The sequence below is a fragment of the Strigops habroptila genome, chromosome 2, assembly GCF_004027225.2.
Source record: "Strigops habroptila isolate Jane chromosome 2, bStrHab1.2.pri, whole genome shotgun sequence".
NCBI classification, from domain to species: Eukaryota; Metazoa; Chordata; class Aves; order Psittaciformes; family Psittacidae; genus Strigops; species Strigops habroptila.
The window spans coordinates 121,928,190-121,950,736 of record NC_044278.2 but is presented as its reverse complement, the minus strand read 5'-3'; the positions used below and the strand labels follow the sequence as shown (position 1 = coordinate 121,950,736).

Sequence of the window (22,547 nt, the reverse complement as noted above, 5' to 3'; positions counted from 1 at the left end):
TAGACTTTTTTTGTAGTTTATTGGGATACATAATCTGAAACAACTGGAGAATTAAAGGACAAGGGCATTAGCTGAGTATTCCTTACTGGATATTTCACTCCCAAACATGTTTATAACATGTACTTACAGTCAGAGAGTTGGGTTTCAAAGCTAATATCCTGTCAAAGTAAGCAGCAGTTGACAACTCTCATAGCAATCATTTTCTGCTTTGCAGACACTTTGCACATAGTCAGGAAGAAGGGGGGTAAAAGGGTCTCAAATTTGCTTAGAATTCAACAAACTTGACAGCAGCCTTTGGGTTTTTAGTCAGCAATTCGTTTAAGCTTTTTTCTAAATGAAATCAGGGTCAGTTCCTAAGATCCAAACGTATCAGAGTATCTATTTGTAGGTATTCCCAATGAAGAGTAACAGAGCATTGTCCATGGCATAGCTAATCCCTATATACCCAACTGAAGACCAGCAGTGACACTTGCATTAAGTTCTACAATTTCTCTTAGAAATTGTAGGTTCTCATTTCCTCTTCTTAAGCAAGAAATGATTTGTTTATAGTCAGCAACTGCATCAACATTTTAATATCAAAATCAGTTGGGCAACTGCAGGCAAGCAGTTACTCAGGCCAGTTACTGTGGAGGGAGAAGGAATGGTGATGGAGTGAATCACAGCCTCTAGACACAGCTGTAGGTGCTGCATTTCATAGAATCATGGAGTGGTTTGGGTTGGAAGGGACCTCAAAGCTCCTCCAGTCCCAACCCCTGCCCCAGGCAGGGACACCTTCCACTAGAGCAGGTTGCTCCAAGCCCCTGTGTCCAACCTGGCCTTGAACACTGCCAGGGATGGGGCAGCCACAGCTTCTCTGGGAAAAGTCTGTGCCAGCGCCTCAGCACCCTCACAGGGAAGAGCTTCTGCCTCAGAGCTCATCTCAATCTCCCCTCTGGCAGGTTAAAGCCATTCCCCTTGGCCTGTCCCTACAGGCCCTTGTCCAAAGCCCCTCTCCAGGTTTCCTGGAGCCCCTTTAGGCACTGGAGCTGCTCTAAGGGCTCCCCTTTAGGAGCCTTCTCTTCTCCAGGCTGCCCCAGCCCAGCTCTCTCAGCCTGGCTCCACAGGAGAGCTAGACGGCACCCTACGTAACATCCCTTGTCTCTGCCAACTCACTGGGAACACATCTACAATGTAAGTTTGTCTTGTTCTGTTTCATTCCCAAATCCTGGTCCCTCAGTGAGCCACAACACCTCCATAACAGTTGGCTGCTTCTGGTAGGGAGCCAGGCTGAAAGAACATTTTAGGTACAGTCTACATCCATTCTGTTTGGAGTGCCTCATGGAATAGTTTTGCTCCATGCACCAAAACCAGTCCTCCAATACTGCCTCCAAAGGCCCTACACCTCCTACATATGTCATACAACCCATATGCACAAGACTTCAGTCTTCACACTACCGAAGCCACCATCCCACCAGCACTTGGAACTAAGAAGAGCAAGGAGCTCTTGAGGCAGGGGGGCTGCATGGACCACACAGATGGGCCTCAGCCAAGCACCATGTAGGATTCATAGTGACCATCCACTCTGGAAGGTGTGAAGCCAGGAGCAGGGTGACTACAGCCACACTGTGCTGCAGAAAGCAAGCACAGACCACCCTGCTCATGTGCTACTTCCCTCAGAGAAGGGAACAGGAACATCACAGCGGCTTTTCAGGAATAGTAAAACCTGGAAATCTGTATCTGTGAGGAAGAATGGTAAAAAAAGCTCTGACCTAGCAATTGTCTGCTTAGAAAGACCTTGGAAAAGACCAAACACTAATGGCAAGAGGAGCAGCAAGCAGCACAGTTCAAACTCCTCTGATTTAATTCAGTGGATCAGTGTACAGAACAGCAAGAAGCCACAGGCAAAGCAGGTCACATCACTGTGGTGTTCAACAGTATGTAACATTTTGGGCTTGTTCCTTGCTGTCCTTGTTTCCTTCTATTTATGCATCTTTAAATGTGTGTGTATATATGCATGTGATATACACATATATGTAAATCCACATATATAAAGTGTATCTGTGAATAAATCCAAGAGCTGTACAGAGGAACCTGGGTGGGTGCTGCAGGGCTCCCAGGCACAGGCCAGCAGACAAAGCCACCTCCTTCATGTTGTCCCAGTACAAAAGAAGAAGCAAAACCCCCCACATAAGTGTTTCTTTCCAGTCATTTCTGCACGTCTCTTTAAATAAACTGGATTAAAACTTGTTGTGGTATTGCTTTACAGCTCACTGCTGCAGAAGGAGGCACTTCTCACCTTCCCAGACTGCTCCCACTGATGCGGTGGCTCCTTTCTGGTGACAGGAAAAACAAGTCTGCAGCTGCACTGAGTCTGATCAATAACAAATCCACTCCCCCCAGCACCCTGTATCCATTCCCTAAACAACCACAGGAATACTGTGCCAGCTGAGGCAGGTAGCAAGGGGAAAGTACAGCAATGAGGGAGGGAGAGACTCTGCTCTCGTGAGACCCCACCTGGAGCACTGAGCAGTTCTGGTGTCCCCAGGGACTAGCGACAGGACAACGAGTGATGGGTTCAAACTGAAACAGGGGAGATTTAGGTTGGATATAAGGAAGAAGTTCTTCGCTGTGAGGGTGCTGAGGCCCTAGAACAGGTTGCCCAAAGAAGTGGTAAATGCCCCATCCCTGGCAGTGTTCAGGGCCAGGTTGGACAGAGCCTTGGGTGACATGGTCTAGTTGTGAGGCATCTCTGCTCATGGCAGGGGGTTAGAACTGGATGATCTTCAGGTCTTTTCCAACCCTAACTATTCTATGACCACCTTCCTTTTGCAATTCTCTCACTGTGATCTAATGCAGAATAAGCCCATTTATTAGAACATCTTAAAGTCATTAGACCACATACATATGTACAGACCAGCAATTAAAACCCCACAAAAATCCTACATCCCACAGAACGCTTACATTTATGAACACAGAGGTACCTAACACAGGGAAGTTCCATGTTATCCAAAGCAAGTCTTAATGCTCAAGTCTTCTTTCTGATTCTCATAGTTAAAAGTCTGCACACACGGAACAGCAATACCCTTTCCCACCTCTATGACAACACACAGACAGCAATACAGCTTATGTATCAATGCAGACAGTAACACTGTGAGGCACAAATTTCAACACCATCCTAATGGCCTTTATATAGTTTAAAGTCTTAGAACAGCACTGAAGGACATTACTTGTGTTATTTCAGAGCTTCCCAAAATGGTTGTATCTATTCTGGTTGTACCAACATGGGGTTTGTGCCCCTGTCTACCAGAGTCAGCTACTTAAATAATCCAGTTTTATCTTCCATGGTTTAATATTACAGCTTGCAATGTATATGTGTCATTCTGATGAATTTCTCTTCTTACTTATGGCCAATTCCTAAACTTTATTTCCCCATTTTTATTCTTAAAAATTCACTTAAAGGTCTTAGGAAAAAATAAATAAATTGAAAATTGAATGAGAGGAGCAGCTTATTGGTCTCTAACTACCAAGTCCATTTCCTCTTTAAAGTCACATCCATCTTAAAAGCCACTTTTCCATCTTAAAAGTCACGAGAATGAAAAGAACACTGGGGAGCACTCCAAAACAAAGCCCTAAGACCAGCCAAGCCATGCTGTCAACAAGCAGGAAACTCTTCATGCTGTACTTGTGCACTGACAATGAGGCCATGAATTAGTAAAGTGAGAGTACAGTGAAAGAGCCCTGTACAAACAGCTCCTGGAGAACTAATTCAAGTTTCCCCCTCCTTGTGATGTCCTAACAGTGCCTTTGATAACCACAAAGCACCCCCTTCTCCCCCATCCACTCCACCACAGCTCAGGAACAGTTTGTGTACAAACACCCCTCCAGATCTCTGCTGGAGATGGGCAAAGCTACACTGCACTGAGCACACGAAGGCAACCAGAGCCTTGTCAGTGATCCTACACGGACAATGAATAAACCAGCAGGCAACAGCTTGAGCTTAGGCTCCAGTTTTGCACACTGAGGACTTACTAAGGGAAAGTACAGAGCACTCATTAGTTATTCTGACTCTCAGTCAAAGCTGTGGGTCTTTCCTTGGGATCATGTTTTTCATTAAGTAGATGGGGATCTTGGGGACTTTTCAGCCTGGAAAAGAGAAGCTGGTTGGACAGGGCTTGGAGCAACCTGCTCTAGTGGAAGGTGTCCCTGCCCGTGGCAGCGGGTTGGAACTGGAGGAGCTTTAAGAGCCCGTCAAACCACTCTGTGATTCTATCTTAATCATTCTGGTCGCTCCCAGCAGGTGCTGAGCCAGTACCTGACCCTCAGCCTTACACCAAAACCTCCTACAAGGTACAATAAACGCTCAGCTGCTGTACTGAGCACACCTCAATCAACTCTGTGTAGCACATTCTTGTCACTCTATAAAATAATCCAAGGCAATCACAGAGTCATTACTACAACCAAGGTCCAAAACTCTAACACTTGCTCTAAAGAGAAGGAGTTTTCTTGGAGACAGCTGCTCCAACACAGCTTTCCACGCAAGCCAACCTCCTTTAGGAGCCTCCAGGCAGATGTGGAAGTACAACAGGAAAGTTAGGGAGTGGATGAAGAGGAATCAAAGGGAGAATAAATGGAACAATGACTAATTGTTGACATAGTTTACCAATGAGGATCAACCACGAGGAGGGTGCCTTGGGCCTCCAGGCCTGTTTCAAAGGCAAGAGTAAACACACAGCAATTAAAGAGAAAGAATAGGAAAAGAGGGAGATTTAATTACTGAGCTTCCTTTAAACCAGTTGCCAGCAGCACTAATGATGATGCACGATAGTGGTGGGAGAGGAGGAAAACAGAAGGACCATCATATGGTCAGGTTTCTTCCACCCACAGCCCAGCCTGTAACCAGTTATGGTTTGACAAGAGGTTAGCACATATACTCAAATCAGAAAGGATGGAAGCACAACTTTAATGATTAATTACAGCAAGTAATTTTCAATTAAGTTAGAGGACAAAAGCTCCCCACAGCTAAATACTGCTGTGAATATAGTGCATGGATTTTTTCCCTGCTCAGAGGCTCAGGAAGCTGGCAGTGGGGACAGGGTGAGACAGAGACAGCTCCTCATCAGGTTGTTTGACAAGCAGAGACCTCACTTCCTAGGTTTGGAGTGAAACATGAGGGCTGTGGACAAATAATCCCTCTTCACACCATAGTTGCTGGTTTATCCTTGCCTTCCCATCCCACAACACCTTCGCCTCTTGTTTGCATCCTCTACAGAGTGACTGTAAGTGCTTCAGGACCAGCCAATGTAGCCCCCACTCCCATAGGAGTGCCCATTCCTCCTTCTCCAGGTGATTTTGGGTTTTCAGAATTCACAGGAACTCTCTTTAAAATCTCTCCAAGTAGTAAGCTCAGTAGTACAGGTCATTATTATCACCTAGGAAAGCAAGAGTAAGCAGGTACCATCAAACCTACTCTTCAGTTTGTATTTTATTGGTTCATTTTGGCCTTAGAAGGAGCTATAGAAACAGCTAAATTTCACTATTGCTGGTTTTAATCAAAGTATTTTCCACAGTAACCTTAATATTAAGAAGTGTAAATTCTCAGGGGAGACCTTATCCCATGTGCCAGGAGTTAAAGGGTGACTACAAAGAAGATGGAGACTCCCTTTGGACAAGGAGTCCCATGGGAAAGCCAAGGGGTGATGAGCACAAGTTCCTCCTGGGGAGATTCCAGCTGGACATGAGGAAAGTTTTTCCCACTGAGAACAAGCAGACATTGGAATAATCTCCCCAGGGAAGTGGTGACTCCCCAGCGTTGGACACTGTTAAGATTGGGCTGCACAGGGTGCTGGGCATCCAGTCTAGGTCATGCTGTGCCTGGAAAGGTTGGAGCAGATGATCCTTGAAGTCTCTTCCAACCTGGGATTCTGTGACTCCATGATTCTACTTCATACATTTTTAGGATGAACATACATTAATCTGATTTAAAAAAGACCCACCAACCTTTCGATACACCAACCAGGAGTTACATAAAACCCCCCACATTTACTGGAGTTCAGTCAGTGTTACCAAGTGTATTATCAGAAATGCTATTTCCCTCTTCCACTCCTTCCCTCCCCCATGCCACTATTCCCAGCTATTTTCACAACAGCAGCTCTGAGCACAGAATGTGCAGATGGCAAGTGTTGATTCCTGCAAAAATGAAGGGAGAGAGCAGATTCCCAAGTAGCAGAAAGCTCACCTAAGGGCCATCACATACAGCTTACTTGTAGCCCTCCTGCTTTGATCCTGACAGGACCAAACTGAGGGGGAAACGGTATAAACACATTGATAATTAAAGCAAAAGGAGAAAAAGCAGAAAGAAAGAAGCCACATAAACCACTGGTTGTTTACCCTCCCCCATCTCCAAGACATTTTTAAAGCACAAGCCATGATGTTTGGGCAAACGAGCTGGAAAATAGAGGTAACCCTTTCAACAAGGAATTAAGCAAAATAACCACCAATACCATATTAATATTATCATTACTGTTATTATTATGGCCCCACATTTGCTTTGGATGGTTTAATCAGAGCTAACAGAGCCTGCAGTCCTCTTGACACCCCGATGGAGCTGGGTATGCCAGAATATCAACCTCTGAAGCCTGTTTCTTTATTAGGGAAGGTGTTAAATAAGGAAAGAAAACAAAAACATGCCATTTGACTCTAAGAGCATTAAACAATCCTTAAATCAGGTTACACAGATGCACATTTGTGCCTTAAGGAGCAGGAGCAACACGGAGCAGGTGCCGTGCTCCATGTGGCAGTGAGATGACATCATACCATCCCCTCCTCAGGTACAGCCCTGGATGGCCGCTTCCCTCACCCTTCCCCTCTCCCAGGGTAGGAAATTCCCAGTCCCGGCACCATTTGGGGATCCGGATGATTATTTTCCAAGGCCACCCCCCAATCCCAACCCCAGGGGAAAGGGCCCTGGGGAGGGAGAAGGGACCAAACACCACCCTCAGCACGGGGCAGGATGTGAAGGAGATGGAATGGCGATGGAAACGATGGGATGCCGAAAGGATGGGGAAGCCCGCACTGGGTGTAAGGGGGGGTGATCCCGCTGCCCCCCCCCGCCACACACCCACCTTGTCCCAGCTCAGCCATTGCCACACCGCCTTGTCCAGCTGCGCGTCGCCGGTGCTGGGGGCGATGAGCACGTTGGAGTTGACGTCCCCGGGGGCTCCGCACTCGCCCATGTCGCCGTTTGCGGGGTGGGGAGCCGCGGGTGGAAGAAAAGGGGGAGGACAACAACAACGACGGCAACGGCTTCGCTTCTTTCACTCCGTGACTCCCGCCGCGGCACCGCGCATCGCCTGCGGGAGCGGAGGAGCGAGGACGGTGCCGCGGTGCCCAAGGGAAGCGGCGGGCACCTGCTCGTTTACCTCAGCCCAACGCTCCAAACGGCGGGTAACGGCAACCGCCGCCTCGCACCGGCAACGTCCCGCCGCTCGACAACAACCGCGGCCCCGCCCCCGCGCCGCGGCCCCGCCAATCACGCCTCGCCCACCCCACCGGGAGGGGCGGGAGTGAAGGGAGGCGGGGGAAGAACGGTGCGGCAATGCATGATGGGAAATGTAGTCCGAGTGCTGGCGAGGGCTGTGGATGGGCTGCGGGGGAGGTAAGGGGAGAAACTACAACTCCCGGCATCCCTTGCGGCGCGCCGCTTTCGCCTCAGAGTGAGGGAAGCGGAGGGGCTGAGGGACAGCGGCTTCGCTTCCCTCAGCGATGGCTGCTGCGGGGGGTCCTGCTTCTCTCGCCGCATCCCCTCTCTGGTAGCCGCGTCTCCCCCTTCAGGGGGCCCGGCTCCGCCTTGCTCCTGCCCCGGGCTCCCCTTGGTGGTGGTACTGGCCCCACGGGCGGGCAGCCGTCGAGTGTCACACAGCGCTTGGCCCTCGGGGGCCTGAGCAGCGTCGGGGTGGAGGCAGAGGCTGGGTGGAGGCTGCCTCCTTTTGCTTGATGCAAAACAGAAATGCGCGTTATGTCCCTCAACACCCCATCTAACAGGCGCTCTGTGCCTCCGGGGTGATCTGTATGAGGAAAAGCTAAAAACCACCCTGTTTGTGCCCCTCCTTCAGCCTCTGAGGCAGCCTTCGTGCTCCCGAGTGCTTCTGTTTACTCTGAAAGGATAATGGAAGCGGTGCAACCCCAGGGGACGAGCTCCTTCTTCAGAAGCGTTTCCAGATGGGCTTCAGCAGCGATTCAATTGCCATTAGGAGGAAAATCATAACCCCCATCTCCCTTCCCAAGCTGCGGCAGCTCTAATTGAATGGCCCCGAGCAGAAGACTGTGGTGGTGACCACATCCTGCAGAGCATCCTCATCCCACAGAGCATCCTCATCCCACAGAGCATCCTCATCCCGCATTGCACCCTCATCCCACAGAGCATCCTCATCCCGCAGTGCATCCTTATCCCACAGAGCATCCTCATCCCGTTGCACATCCTTACGCAGGTTGCCATAGTGACAGCAGGCACTGCAGAGGGATGCAAGGATTTGGGAAGATGGGCAGAGGGCGGCGGGACTGCTGCCCAGGGGACACTGGATGTGAAGGGGGGGATGAAACGCCGGGGTTGTGAACAGCACAGCCTCCTGAGGGAGGTGGAGGGACTGAAGGGAGAGGGAGATGCAATGGAGGGATGACAAAGATGTGGGGAGGTAATTTAGGGCACCCAAGCAGCATAGCAAAGGATGTTGTTGTTGAAAACTGTACATATAGAAGGGGCTGATCCATCATAAGGAAGCTTAGAAATCTCAATGTGACATCTCTCGCCTTTGAGAGCTCTCTGGTCCGTGTCCTGAAGGAACTTCTTTCTTGTCTGCAGGCACAAACATATCCTCTGGTCCGGAGGTCTGACTCACGTGTGGGGAAATAAACGTTTAAATTGGTCTATTAGAGTAAATTACTGATGGAAGTCAACAGAAGGTAAAGATAAGAAGAAGGAAAAAAAGTCAACATGAGTCTTCTGTTATCTCTAAATGACTCTACTAAGGTTGTTTCTGGTACAGAAGAAGAGTCTGGATGCTGATAGAGTGGGGAAATAAGACAGAATAGATGACTCAAACACATCATTCCAGATCTCAGGGTAGCTGGCAAGGGTTTCTCCTGCAGTGAATTTGCACCCGAGAGTCAGCGGGAGGCGCAGCACCTGCTTTTCATCCCTTCGCTGCTCTCTTCCTTTGTGTTGCGTCTTCAAAGCAAGAAGGTAGAGAACCCAGCATAACACGAGCTCCAGCCCATATATCCTTCATTTCCCCCCCCCCCAAAAAAGGGACAATGGGCATGTTAAATGCTTCTCCAAAGAGCATTTCTTACAAAACCTCTATAGCTATTTGGAAAAGCAGTAGAGATGTTGTTAAAATGAAACTCCATGCTTGAAATGCTTCAATTCTTGCCTCTTTTTTTCCCTTCCTACGTGCTTAATGAAAGCTTTAAATCATCCTGAATGGTGATTTATTTTTTTTTTTTTTTGCCATCAGAGCAGAAAGGCTCTTTCTGTACCTGAAACCTTGAACCTCATGAAGTGGTTTCATGCTGTGCCCACACCCTGTGTTATCAGCTCAGCTATGATTAAAAGCAGGATTTTCCCTTCTGATAACAGCAGAATTATCATTCTTTCAGATCTCAGTGCTTCCTCTATGGTTATAACCCTGAAGAACAGATAAAAGAGGATAGAAGTTTAAGCCTGTAATTTCTTTACTGGGAATAACCACAGTGTGGAGGGTTTAAAACTTCTTAGGATCCTGCCAATGCATCCAAAGTCAGGATGAGCTAGCTTCCAAATGCTTCCCATTGGGAGGACTTTGGTTAGTAAGCTCTGAGGCACCACACTGCATACAGCAGATACCAGGCAGCCCGAGCAGCTCCAGAGCAGGGCAAGCATCTAAAGATTACAGGTGATATGGCTTAGATGGTGCTTATGAAGATTGGCTGTGCTTACCTGGAGAAAACACCAACCTCACAGGAGATGACAACTAAATCTGATGTATCTGGGGGTTAATCAGCCACCAGAAGAGCTTTTAAAGCTGGTTCTATGGCTGCAGGAAGGTTAAACTGAGTCCCATCTGCTTTTGTGCTGTCGCAGAGAGCAATAGGGAAGGAGCTGGTGTGACTGGACTGCACTGTGGCGTGGCACAGCACAGCTCTCCTGGGTACTTTGGGGTGATTGCAGAGCCTCCCACACTGACCATGCCTGTTGCCAGCAGAAATCTCTATTTTCATCTGTCACTAATGGTGAAATCTGCTGTGGAGGAAAGCCAGAAAACAGGAACTTAATGTGCAGGTGAAGGAAAGGCAACCTTTCTAAGTCCTCACCCTCATGTATCATATCGTCTAATTCAGGCAGAGCATGCTCAGACCAAACTGAGCAGCAGTAAACAGTCTCAGGGCTAAAAACTGCAGGAGAGGCCACACTGCCCATGATGAATACGAGCCAGGCTGGGAGGAGAAGGGCTGACAGGCTGCTGGCAACCACTGGCTCATGTGCTGGGAGCTGCCAGCACCAGCAGGGACCATGGCAGGGCTCAGCTGGAGGGAATGGCTTCTTCCTAGATAAAATGAGCATGTGCAACCACATACACACACACTGCTCCTGCTTTCAAGGGAAGGAGCAACTCTCTGGGCTGCTGTGGTGGAAACCAGAGTTGCCACATGTGGCATAATGCAACTATGAAATGGCAAATAACTGTCTGTGCCCAAGGGCTGGAGCAGCTCTGCTCTGGAGCCAGGCTGAGAGAGCTGGGCTGGGGCAGCCTGGAGAAGAGAAGGCTCCTGAAGGGGAGACCTCAGAGCAGCTCCAGTGCCTAAAGGGGCTCTGGGAAACCTGGAGAGGGGCTTTGGACAAGGGATGGAGGGACAGGCCAAGGGGAACGGCTTTAACCTGCCAGAGGGGAGACTGAGATGAGCTCTGAGGCAGAAGCTCTTCCCTGTGAGGGTGCTGAGGCGCTGGCACAGACTTTTCCCAGAGAAGCTGTGGCTGCCCCATCCCTGGCAGTGTTCAAGGCCAGGTTGGACACAGGGGCTTGGAGCAACCTGCTCTAGTGGAAGGTGTCCCTGCCCGTGGCAGGGGCTGGTCCCTTCAACCCAAACCAGTCTGGGATTCTGTGAGTAGAGACTCATTAATAACACATTGCTCCTGTTTGGGATTTGCAGTGTGGGAGTAAAGAGCGTATCCATCCTCCTTTGCAGGATTAAATGTATCCTTCCTCCCATCAGGGTTGGGTTTGCAGCTTCCCAGTATCATACCCCTGCACAATGATGCACATATTTTGCTCTTACCAATGTGTTTCATGTTGGTTTTCTGCAGAAGAAAGACTAAACATGCCTTGATGTCACCGCACAGTGACATTAAGCATGTGTAGTCGCATTAGCTCCTCAGGGATCTGGTTCCATAGACCAAATCCTCACCCACCACAAACTGGATTAGCTCTGTCAATCACAGTGCTCTACCCAGCCGTGCACCGAGAGCCTCAGGCCTCAACCCACCCGGTACAGTGTTTCCATGGCAATTTTGGCACACAGTTTATCCCAGATCCCTGCAAACCACCCAGGGCTCCCATGACATTCCAGGTTGTTTCTCTGCCCCTGGTTTGTGCAGGGAGCCGGGGTAAGGAGGGATGAACCCAGCTCACCCTCCCAGCTCTCTGCAGGCACTGTGCACATCCTCACTCTGCAGCACAGCTTTTGTGTTATTACTTGTGTATCCTGAGCACCCTGTTCTCCTCTTGGGTTACCTGGAAATAACACAGATATTCCTTCCATTCCTTCCATTCCCCTCTCTCAGAGCAGTGTATTGCCAGAAAAGCAGCACAACTCTGAGTGCAGGCAGCAGTGACATCCCTGCCACTTGATAGCGTGTTGCACTTGGAGGCATGAGTGCATTTTGGGGCCTGAATGCTGTTTTATCCAACCTGGGGTCGAAGCAGCCAAAGTGCTTTGTCCTGATGGAGTGCAGGTGCTCTGCAGGCAGAGCAGGAAGAAAGGGAGCGGGCTGGAAAGCGGGAGGGAGGCAGCAGGGAATGCTGAGATTAGGAATTGGCTTTCAAATTCTGCAGCCACCCTGGCTTGGCACTTCACAATGTCAGCCCTGGGAAAGCCTGATCCTGCACCCTCCACACTGATTACACTCTCCTTGGCTTCCTCTGGAACATAACACCCTAAATACTCACACTTCGCCCCTCTGCTCTGCTCTGGTGAGCCCCCACTTGCAGCACTGTGTGCAGTGCTGGTGTCCTCAGCATCAGAAGGACATGGAGCTGTTGGAGCAAGGCCAGAGGAGGCCACGAGGATGAGCAGGGGCTGGAGCAGCTCCCATATGGAGCCAGGCTGAGAACATTGGGGCTGTTCAGCCTGGAGAAGAGAAGCTGCGTGGAGACCTCAGAGCAGCTTCCAGTGTCTGAAGGGGGCTACAAGGATGCTGGGGAGGGACCTTCATCAGGGACTGGAGTGATGGGACAAGGGGTGATGGGTTCAAACTGAAACAGGGGAAGTTCAGGTTGGATCCAAGGCAGAAGCTCTTCCGTGTGAGGGTGCTGAGGCGCTGGCACAGACTTTTCCCAGAGAAGCTGTGGCTGCCCCATCCCTGGCAGTGTTCAAGGCCAGGTTGGACACGGGCTTGGAGCAACCTGCTCTAGTGGAAGGTGTCCCTGCCTGTGGCAGGGGGTTGGGACTGGATGATCTTAAGGTCCTTTCCAACCCAAACCAGTCTGGGATTCTATGACTTTAAATACCCCTGCTGCTCAGAGCCACTGGAAACCCTCTCTCAGTCCAAAGGGAGGGCAGGAGCAGCTCTCCTCCCCATTCACACAGCCTCAGCGGTGAACCCCTCAGAGGTTCACAGACCCCACCACAGCAGATGGTGAGATCTTCCCTAACACCCAGCTTGGAGCCAAACCCACACCATGAGTCCAATTCTGCCACAGGCATGTGCCTGAGGCAGCAGCCCTGAGCCAGGAAGCAGAGAGGAACTCGGGCTTATCACCTCTTCCTACCCTAATCTTTTGTCCTAGCTGATAAAAGCCATATTATAAGCTCCAGTGACTAAGCATTTAATCTAGGGCTTAATCAACTACTGCTTGTAGGGACTGAGTAGCGTTGTGGGTGGCATGCAGGTGTAGATGCAGGGAAGCCGGGGTGAGCATCCCAGTCCCCAGCACCCTTCCATAGTAGGCACTGATCCAGCTCTCCACATTCTCCCTCTGGAATAGGCACTGATCCAGCTCTCCATGTTCTCCCTTTGGAGTAAGCACTGATCCAGCTCTCCACATTCTCCCTCTGGAGTAAGCACTGATCCAGCTCTCCATGTTCTCCCTTCACTCAGGGCACGGTTCCATCTGGATCTGGTGTTTCACTGGGGGAATTTCAGTGCCTCCTGCTCACTCTTGGCCTCAGCACCCCAGGGAATCTGGCTTCAGTCACCAGCCTCCTCAAGTATCAATGCTTGTCCTTTACAAACCAGAAACCAAACACAGAGCTGGTTATTTTTAATCCTCCCCTCTAGGTATTAATAGCTCATGTGTGTGCTGAGCAGTTGTACACTAGTTGCATCCATCTGCAGGGAAGAGATGTGATGGGCCTGCTTGCTCTGGTGAGAGGACAAGAAAGGAACATGGATCAGGCTTTTCACCCCAATTCATCCCCTCAGGTAGATTTGGGTTAGGTCTTGGGCAGAAGCTCTTCCCTGTGAGGGTGCTGAGGTGCTGGCACAGACTTTTCCCAGAGAAGCTGTGGCTGCCCCATCCCTGGCAGTGTTCAAGGCCAGGTTGGACACAGGGGCTTGGAGCAACCTGCTCTAGTGGAAGGTGTCCCTGCCCGGGGCAGGGGGTTGGAGCTCAGGAGCTTTAAGGTCCCTTCAACCCAAACCAGTCTGGGATTAATCCCAAAGAGTGGGATAAGTTGTGTGGAACTGAGAAGGTCTGTACTGAAAACTTCCCTGCAAGGAGAATACATGAGATCCTGGTGTCTGGGATGTCCTGATTGTCAGTAAAATAAATGATCTTTCGATCTTTATTAAGAAATGCTGCTTTTAAATTACCCGATGGTGCATGTTTTGTAGGTACCTGGGGGCAGCCCAACTGAACTGAACTGCCCCATGCTTGCACATTCCCAACAGTTAATCACCATTTGATACCACTGCTATAGCTTATCACCAGCATGTGAGTCTCATCCTTCAGCTGGACTGACCTCAGGTCGCCCTTCCCCTCACCTGGATGAGAACAGGGGAGGAAAAGGGGAAAAAAGAGCAGGAAAAGGGAAGACACTGACCTGTATGGCTGAAAACTGCAGTGCAAAGGAGGCTGGGGCCGTGCATTACTCATGAGTGTAGGATGTGATGTAAAGAGGGTCCAATGTAGCCCCAAATCCAGACTCTTCCTGCTCAGGACTCCTCAGCTAATAACTTGGCAGCTTGCAGTGCCAGTTTGGGAGCAGCGGACACCAGGGAAGGGAGATGGTGCTATGCACAGAGGCTCAGAAAGCCAAAATCTCCTGAACGCTGCATTTTCCACGGTGTGCTTAAAAAACAAGCTTGTAAAATGCCTTCTGTGGGTCAGGCTGGAGCAGGAGCTGTGCTCAGAGCCACTCGGTGAGCGCAAAGCGCTGCAGCAGCAGACAGCGGAGCAGCTTTAGGGAGGAGGAACATGGCAAAGGTGGGTTTTGTGCTCAGCATCCCCTGGAGAAGAGCCGTGAGGAGCCGGTGCTCCCTCTGCTGCCACAGCGGTGCATCCCGCTGTACCGCAGCACACAGACCCGACCGCACCGGTGGGCTGGAGGGGGCTGCCTCGGGCAGAGAGAGAACCAAGAGGGGCAGAATAAAGGCTTTTCATGCCTGCACATAGTTTGTTTTCCCTCATCTTTATCTAAAGCATCTGGTGTGAGAGAAGTGACTCGGATGGACAGACATCCGTTGCAGTGGGATGATAGGAAACACAGGACAAAGGCCATGGAGGGTTTAAAGCAACCGCCCCTACGTGGCAATCCCTGCAGAGCTTCCAAACAGCTCAGGTTCTTTGGTTTAAATCCCTTTTGTTGCTCTCATCCCTCTGAACAAGGGAGTTGCTCCAGCCGTGATGCTGCAGGGCTGTCAGCAAGGCAGGTTGGAGGAACAGGCTGTGGCTGTGGTGAGAGGAACTTCCCTGGCAGTGTTCAAGGCCATGTTGGACACAGGGGCTTGGAGCAACCTGCTCTAGTGGAAGGTGTCCCTGCCCGGGGCAGGGGTTGGAACTGGAGGAGCTTTAAGGTCCCTTCAACCCAAACCAGCCTGGGATCCTATGCAATGGATGTTTTGGACAGCGAAGGTTTCTGACCTGAAGGAAGAGCTTGTGTCTCCCATTCCTGCAATAACAACCTCAGGGCTTTCACCTGACCCTGCAGCATTAGCCCCACAGCCTTGTGCTGCACACCCAGGACACTGTGACAGCTTCACATCTGGGTTATTGTGGGTGGCGATTGCCACTGCTGCATGGGCTGCCCTCAGTCCTCTTCCCAGCTTTTCCACCTCTGGCTTTGTATCACTTGGCTGTATAGCTCAAGGCATGGGACAAATAGAGCTCATGAGTTCTCCTTAGTAGCTAGTGGTCATTTAATTAGCACCTAAACACCACCCAGTGGTATCTGTGCACCAAAGCCATCAGGCAAATCGTGCTGCAGCTTCTGCTGTAGATCACAGTGTGCTCCAGCCAGCACGAGGAGCAAAACCAGCAAGAATAGGTTATCTTTCTTGGGACCGGAGGGTGAGAGGGGTGCAGGGAAGTTACCCCCGGAAAGTAAAGGGGAACCCCCCCTGTAGTGTGGAGGATGCTTGTCCAGCATCCATCTGCTGCAGTGCAGGGATGCTCGTCCGGCTCCTCTCTGCCCTGCCATGAACTGGGGGTGCTTTCCCTTCCCCTCCTTTTTTTCTTTTCCCAATGTTTCCCAAGGTTAACTTTCCTCATCATGACCCCTGTGTAACGCGGGCTGCAGATAAGCATTGGTGCATGTGAGCCTGGTTCAGCGCATGCGATGGGAGAGCAGCATGCGCTTCCCAGGCCAGCAGCCTGCTCCTGCTCTGCATGCCTGCCCCATCTTCTAGAATCCCAGAATCACAGACTGGTTTGGGTTGGAAGGGACCTCAGGATCATCCAGCTCCAACCCCTGCCACGGGCAGGGACACCTTCCACTAGAGCAGGTTGCTCCAAGCCCCTGTGTCCAACCTGGCCTTGAACACTGCCAGGGATGGGGCAGCCACAGCTTCTCTGGGAAAAGTCTGTGCCAGCGCCTCAGCACCCTCACAGGGAAGAGCTTCTGCCTCAGAGCTCATCTCAATCTCCCCTCTGGCAGGTTAAAGCCATTCCCCTTGGCCTGTCCCTCCATCCCTTGTCCAAAGCCCCTCTCCAGGTTTCCTGGAGCCCCTTTAGGCACTGGAGCTGCTCTAAGGGCTCCCCTTCAGGAGCCTTCTCTTCTCCAGGCTGCCCCAGCCCAGCTCTCTCAGCCTGGCTCCAGAGCAGAGCTGCTCCAGCCCTCGCAGCAGCTCCGGGGCCTCCTCTGGCCTCGCTCCAGCAGCTCCACGTCCCTCTTGTGCTGTTGCCCCAGAGCTGGATCAGGGCTGCAGGGGGGGGTCTCCCCAGAGGCACCTCATGCTGGTGCCTAAACAGTCACTGATACCCACTGGCATCACTCGGTGATACCGTCACTGTCAGTCCTGTTTCTTCTTGCTCATTTCTCATCATACTGCCCAGCATCAAAGCAATTCCATGACAAGCCCTCTGTGATTCCTGTTGCTCCAACAGTCGTATCTTTGATTCACTAAACCAAGGTCAGCCTGAACTTCCCATGCACACAACTTTCAATGTCCTTTTCCAAGTACAGGCCCACTGCTCCAGACATCATCACCTGTGATTCACTGCTGTGTGCCAAGGAAAAACACCTTAAATAGACCAACCTCCCATGAGCCCTGTTCTTTTCTTTCTACCTTCATTGCTTAAACCCTAAATGCAGCAAGCTATGATTCCACAGTTGGATTTAGTGATTGAGCCAAGGCCAGCACTTCCCCAGCTCTTTTCTCTTCTTCCTTGCTGTAACTACATTAACATCACCCAGGGATCATCTGCTCCTGGGGCTGCAGCACAAGGAGGGAGGCCAGAGCCCCATTGGCTTTGACAAGGAATCTCTGAGCCCTGGGATGAGCACCTAAATAGTTGTGAATTCCATCCCGTGGCAGGTGAAGCAAACCCACCTCAGGGGGCTCCCACATCTGTCCTTCCCCCCATATTCCCCTGTTTCTGTACCCCTCGGAGCATCCTCAGCAGCCCAGTGCAAACCCCTTGCTGAGGATCAGTTTATCAAGTTGACCCAGAGCCATGGGTCCCATGGGGACACCCAACCAGCCTGGAGCCATGGGTCCCATGGGGACACCCAACCAGCCTGGAGCCATGGGTCTCATGGGGCCACCAACCAGCTCTTGGCCCAGGGGTGCCAGGGTGCCCCAGTGAAGGAGCAGGAGCCCATGGCACAGGCACCCTGAGGCAGCTGCCACAAGGTGGCACTGGCATCTTGTCACCCAGCCCGGTGACATCCAGCCTGAGGCCCCAGGGTGGGGGCACCCAGGGCATCCCCCAGCCCTGCTGCAGGCTCTGGTGTGAGTTTAACTGTGGGGATGGACAGGAGGAGCTGTTGACGGGTCAGAAATGGGGTGGATAATGGTTACTGCAAGAGCTGTGTCTTGCAGGAGGGATTTTCCCTTTTAGGGTCTTATGGATTAGGGAAAAGCAGCATTTTCTTCTTCATATTTATGGTATGCCACCCAGTTACAGGGGTTGTCCCCCAGGTCACAGCAGCAGAGACTTCTTGTCACCAGATCTGTCTGATCTGGGTTGATAACCATTAGGAGAGGCACAAAAACCACATCATCAGGGGGTTTTGGGCTACCACACTCACCCATCCCACCACAGGGACCCCCATCTGCAGCTCATCCCACCGCAGGAGCTGGTGTCAAAGGAGGACCAACAGCACAGAGGTGGGGAACACCCGAGCATGGTGTGTGCTTGCACCACATGGGTGCTGCCACCTCGACCTGGCACCATTCCATTCTGATTTATTTGCAGATAAAGGGTTTATTTTCTTTTCCCAGCGCTGCAGCTGCAGGACAAACACCGTGAAGCCTCCTGAGATACCTCCCACTTGGGCCGGGTGCCTGGGGAACGTTGGTGGTGTTTGTCCCTGTGCCTCCTCCTGTTGGCACCTCGTGCCCGGCTGAGAAACCACAACGGGCTCAGCCCTATATGAGGCACCCCCCAAACCCTCCTGATTTGGGGTTTTTGCCCAAGGTGAGGCCATGGGAAAGCAGGAATCAGTCACTGAGCTGCCTCCGGTGCCAAAGTTCCCAGCCCTGCCCCAACGTGCTCACTCACATCCAGTGTTATGGTGTGGGTCAGGGTTTGGCGTCACTGTTTGGGCTGGGGCATCGCAGCCCGGTTTAACCTTTGAGTGCAGGCGGAAAGGGCCCCGTGGCCAGATAATCTACTGCAATTAAAGACATTAATTATGCCATTATTACAGGGTAAGATACGCGAGGGACTGGATCACCGCTGCTGCTTTGAAGGACGGGGACATGTCCTGGACCCACTCCATGGGTCAATCCCAAACCTGGGCAGCTTAATAGCAGAGCCGAAGCCAAGGAGCCAAAGCAGGACCCAAGAACATCCCCTTCCCATCCACCTCTGCGCCCTCACGCCGTGGAAAACACATTTGGGACCTGCGGTACAAAAGGCCAAAGCTACAGCCGACAGCAGGAAGGAAGCAGGAAAAACTCCGGCATCACCGTCCGGAGCCCGGAGAGACCTTTGGGGACACGTGGAGCCGGATGCCTCCAGCCAGGCTCAGGCCATGCTCGCAGTGTGTGCCCATGGAGGGAGTGATGCTCCCTGGATGGCAGCCGGGAGGAAGCATCTCGTGTCCTGGGACAGGCACTGGGATGCCGGGTGGGACTTGCTCCATCGGGAAGGATTTGCCCCATCATCGGGGCTGTGATGCCACCAAGGGGTTGCCCTTGAAGCCACCTCGGCAGCACACAGGGAGCAGGTTTGGCCCCCACGGCATCCAGGCAGTGCACTGACACAGATGGGTGCCCCACGGATTGCCCCCAACACTGACTGTGCTCAAAGAAGCAATCGTGACCCCGCAGGAAACAGCCACCTCCTTTAATTCCCCACCAGAAAAGTGGGGCTCAAAGATCACAGGGTTTTAGCACCAGAAAAACCCACTGGCCCGTGTCAGGAAGCTGCTGGGAGCCCACAGAGACCAACACCAGCTGATGTGAGCAGGAGGACGGTGAATCTATCTCCTTGGGAGGCCACGGCGGGCAAGGAGCTGCTTCTGCTCCTGCCCCTGCCATCCCCCTGGGGCCCAGCCAAGGTGGGTCTGCAGGACCAGGACCTCCCCATAGGTCTCACCCTGCCAGAGAGGAATTACAACCCAACCAAGATGTCCCCACGCTGCTCACACCAGGGCTGAGCACCTCCATGGGGACACCGGATGGGTTTCCCAACAGCTCCCACAAGGAGCAGGATGTGTCGCAGCGACATGACCCCAAATCCATCAGCTGCAGCGGGGAGAAGGCATCACGGGCGGGCTCAGATCATGGAGACCCTGTTCTTGATGTAGACGTGGTACGGGTCGCTGCGCTTCTCCACTTTGCGGGAGCGGGTGTAGCCCAGGATGAGGCTTCCCACGGTGGCAGCGAAGAGGGTCATGACGAAGAGGATGTACATGTAGGCGTTGTCATTGCGGCCGGGCCGGGCGCTGGCACTGCTGTTGCGTGTGACAGCGGCGGTGGCGGTGGCAGCGCGGTCAGAGGAGCACAGGGGGATCCCGTGTAGGGTCTGGTTTAAGGCATCCAGCACCGCCTGGAGGCTTCGGTGCCAGGACTCTGTCCGGTTGTGCTCCTCCATGTCCTCCTCCAGGCTGTGGGGAAGGACAGGATCAGCTTGGGATGATGCTGGGATGTCCCACCGGACCCAACCATGCCCCCAAAATGGTCCTTGAATCATAGAATCCCAGACTGGTTTGGGGTGAAGGGACCTTAAAGCTCATCCAGCTCCAACCCCTGCCATGGGCAGGGACATTTTCCACTAGAGCAGGTTGCTCCAAGCCCCTGTGTCCAACCTGGCCTTGAACACTGCCAGGGATGGGGCAGCCTCAGCTTCTCTGGGAAAAGTCTGTGCCAGTTCCTCAGCACCCTCACAGGGAAGAGCTTCCTTATATCCAACCTGAACTTCCCCTGTTTCAGTTTGAAGCCATCACCCCTTGTCCTGTCTCTACAGTCCCTGATGAAGAGCCTCTCTCCACACCCGTGAAGCACCTCCTCTGCCACACAGCACAGGTAGGAGTGGGGGCACTCAAACCCTTTGGATTCATGGCAGCCCCCTCCCTAAATTCCACTCCTTCCATGGAGGGGATGAAGCCCCAGAGCTTCAGGGCAGCTGCCTGCTCCCATCTCCTCCCTGGGGCTGAGGACAAGGGGGACACAGATGTCCCAGGGGCCGGATGGTTGGGTTCACAGCCTGCTTTCCCTATAGACATGCAGGGACAGTGAGCACCACGTGCACCCCACATCCAGCACCCAAGGGGTGCCAGGAGGGCTGCCTGGGGTCCCCCATCCTAAATAACAGCTCTGGGATGGATCCTGCCCTGCATCCACCCTACTCCAGGCTGGGTCCCTCAGAGCCAGGAGCTGCAATGGCCCTGGCAGGGGGTCCAGCACCCCATGCACCCCTCTAGGCCCATCCCAAGGGTCCCCCTGGAGATTTCCCTCCCAATGGATCCCAGCTTCCCCCTGACCCCCTCCAGGACACTGTGCCCCTCTGCCAGCCCACCCTGGACCCCCACATGCCCTATGCACCCTCATGCACCTTCACACCTTGCTGTGTGAAGCTTTGCAACAGGCACAGATGGGACACAGGGACATGGTCCCCCACATCTGCCACCCTTCGGGACACAGAAGCCACTGTCATACCCCCCAGGGTGGCCACTCTGTCCCCCCTGCTCCCGAGCACCCCATGCAGGCAGCACCAGCAGCTCTACCCCATGCACAAGCACCTAACCCCCCCTATAGAAGGGTCACCCCAAGCCCGTGTTGGGTAACCCCAACCCCAGCAGCGAGGAGGAGGAAGGAGCTGAGCAGCCACGAGTCCCCGGGGATGGGCTCGGGGACACGTTTGAAGCAGGAGGAGGCTGAATTGGGGGGATTTAGGGCAGGGTCTGGGGAAGGATAAAGGACCATGGAGGGGAGCGGGGGGGTCGCACTCACCGGGGCCTCCTTTGCCTGCACTGCTGCCCCGCGGAGCCGGCACTGGGGCATCGCGGCGGCCGCGGCCCGGGCGGGGAGCGCCGCGCTGCCTCCTCCCCTTCCCGGGGCAGAGCCACCTGCCCGGGGCCCCCCCCGCGCCGCACGGGCCCCCGGCCCGGCCCCGGCCCCCGAGCCCCGCCCGGACACCGGCGGCCGTGCGGGGCCGGGAGAGCCGGACCCGGCGCTTCCCCCCGCGGCACACGCTGCGGTCGCGCTTTCCTGTCCCTCCTCCGGCCGTCCCCGCTGTCACCGGGCACCGGGCACGTTCCGACCCAGCTTGTCATTCCCGGGAGCTGAGCCGGCTCCATGGAACGGGAATTGCCCCTCTGTTACCTCCCCGCTGCACCCCTTGCCCACTCAAAACCCCTGGGGGCTGCGGAGTGAGGGCACCCATGGGCGGCTCATGGGGATCCTCCAGTGCTGTGCAGCAGCAGGGAAACCCCAGAGCTTGTGGGGCACCAGAGCAGCGGTGAGGGGCTGCGGGTGGGGGTCAGGTCTGGCTCTGAGCAGGGTGCAGGGACTTTATTTGCCATTTTCCATCTTTCTCAAAGCACTGATCTCCCAAAGCACCCGTGATGGTGCCTCTGACACAGGGGGAGACTTGGGATGGGTCATGGCCATGCCATCTACCAACTGGGAGAAGGTTTTGGGGAGCCCAGACCCTCCTGTCCATGCACCAGGAGAGCTGTGAGCATCCGCGAGGGGCAGCAGACAGCTCTGGAGAGCTCCATCCCATGTTGGCTTCTTGCCCCTTAACAAACCCATCGATTAGAATCAGTTTGTGTCTCTATCTATAGGTTTGCATTGATGGGCAGCATCTTGGTGCCATCACAGCCCCAGGATGCTGCACCCCGTCACCAAGAGCCCACATGGATGCTGTGGCCGCAGCAGTGATTTCAGAGGTGCAAACACCATGGACACAGCAGGAGCAGGTCCCCATCACCCAGGCTCAATCCCATGCTGTGTGGTTGGTCCCATGGGAACTACGATGGCTGTACCTCCTCTCCCCGGGCATCCTGACCCCTTCCCCTGCTCCTCCCACTTTCCCGCCACATCAGCATCGCTCTGGTGGCCTTTAACCACCATTCACAGCCTCTTATCAGAGATCATTCTCCAAGCACATCACTTCATCTGGGCTGCTTCAGCCTTCCAGTGCCTAAAGGGGCTCCAGGAAACCTGGAGAGGGACTTTGGACAAGGGCCTGTAGGGACAGGCC

General features: G+C 53.0%; 2 protein-coding genes across 2 annotated transcripts in view; both read right to left on the bottom strand.

Annotated features, from left to right (window-relative positions):
* Positions 1-7,504, bottom strand: part of PGM2L1 (phosphoglucomutase 2 like 1) — a 45,108-nt gene extending 37,604 nt beyond the window's left edge. Inside the window, exon 1 of the mRNA XM_030475825.1 lies at positions 7,101-7,504. Coding sequence (XP_030331685.1) covers positions 7,101-7,211 — 111 coding nt within the window. The 5' untranslated portion in view covers positions 7,212-7,504. The remainder of the gene's footprint in view (positions 1-7,100) is intronic.
* Positions 7,505-19,168: 11,664 nt separating this feature from the next.
* On the bottom strand, positions 19,169-21,599 carry KCNE3 (potassium voltage-gated channel subfamily E regulatory subunit 3). Its single transcript, XM_030475824.1, has 2 exons — positions 21,293-21,599; positions 19,169-19,947 (listed from the first exon to the last, which is right to left on the bottom strand). Exon 2 carries the CDS (start codon positions 19,932-19,934, stop codon positions 19,617-19,619), a length of 318 nt encoding a protein of 105 aa, XP_030331684.1. The 5' UTR covers positions 19,935-19,947; positions 21,293-21,599; the 3' UTR covers positions 19,169-19,616.
* Between the last annotated feature and the right edge of the window lie 948 nt (positions 21,600-22,547).

What these genes read in the sequence shown, in the direction of transcription:
- KCNE3 (XM_030475824.1), bottom strand. Translation starts at nt 19,934, where the DNA reads ATGGAGGAGCACAACCGGACAGAGTCCTGGCACCGAAGCCTCCAGGCG.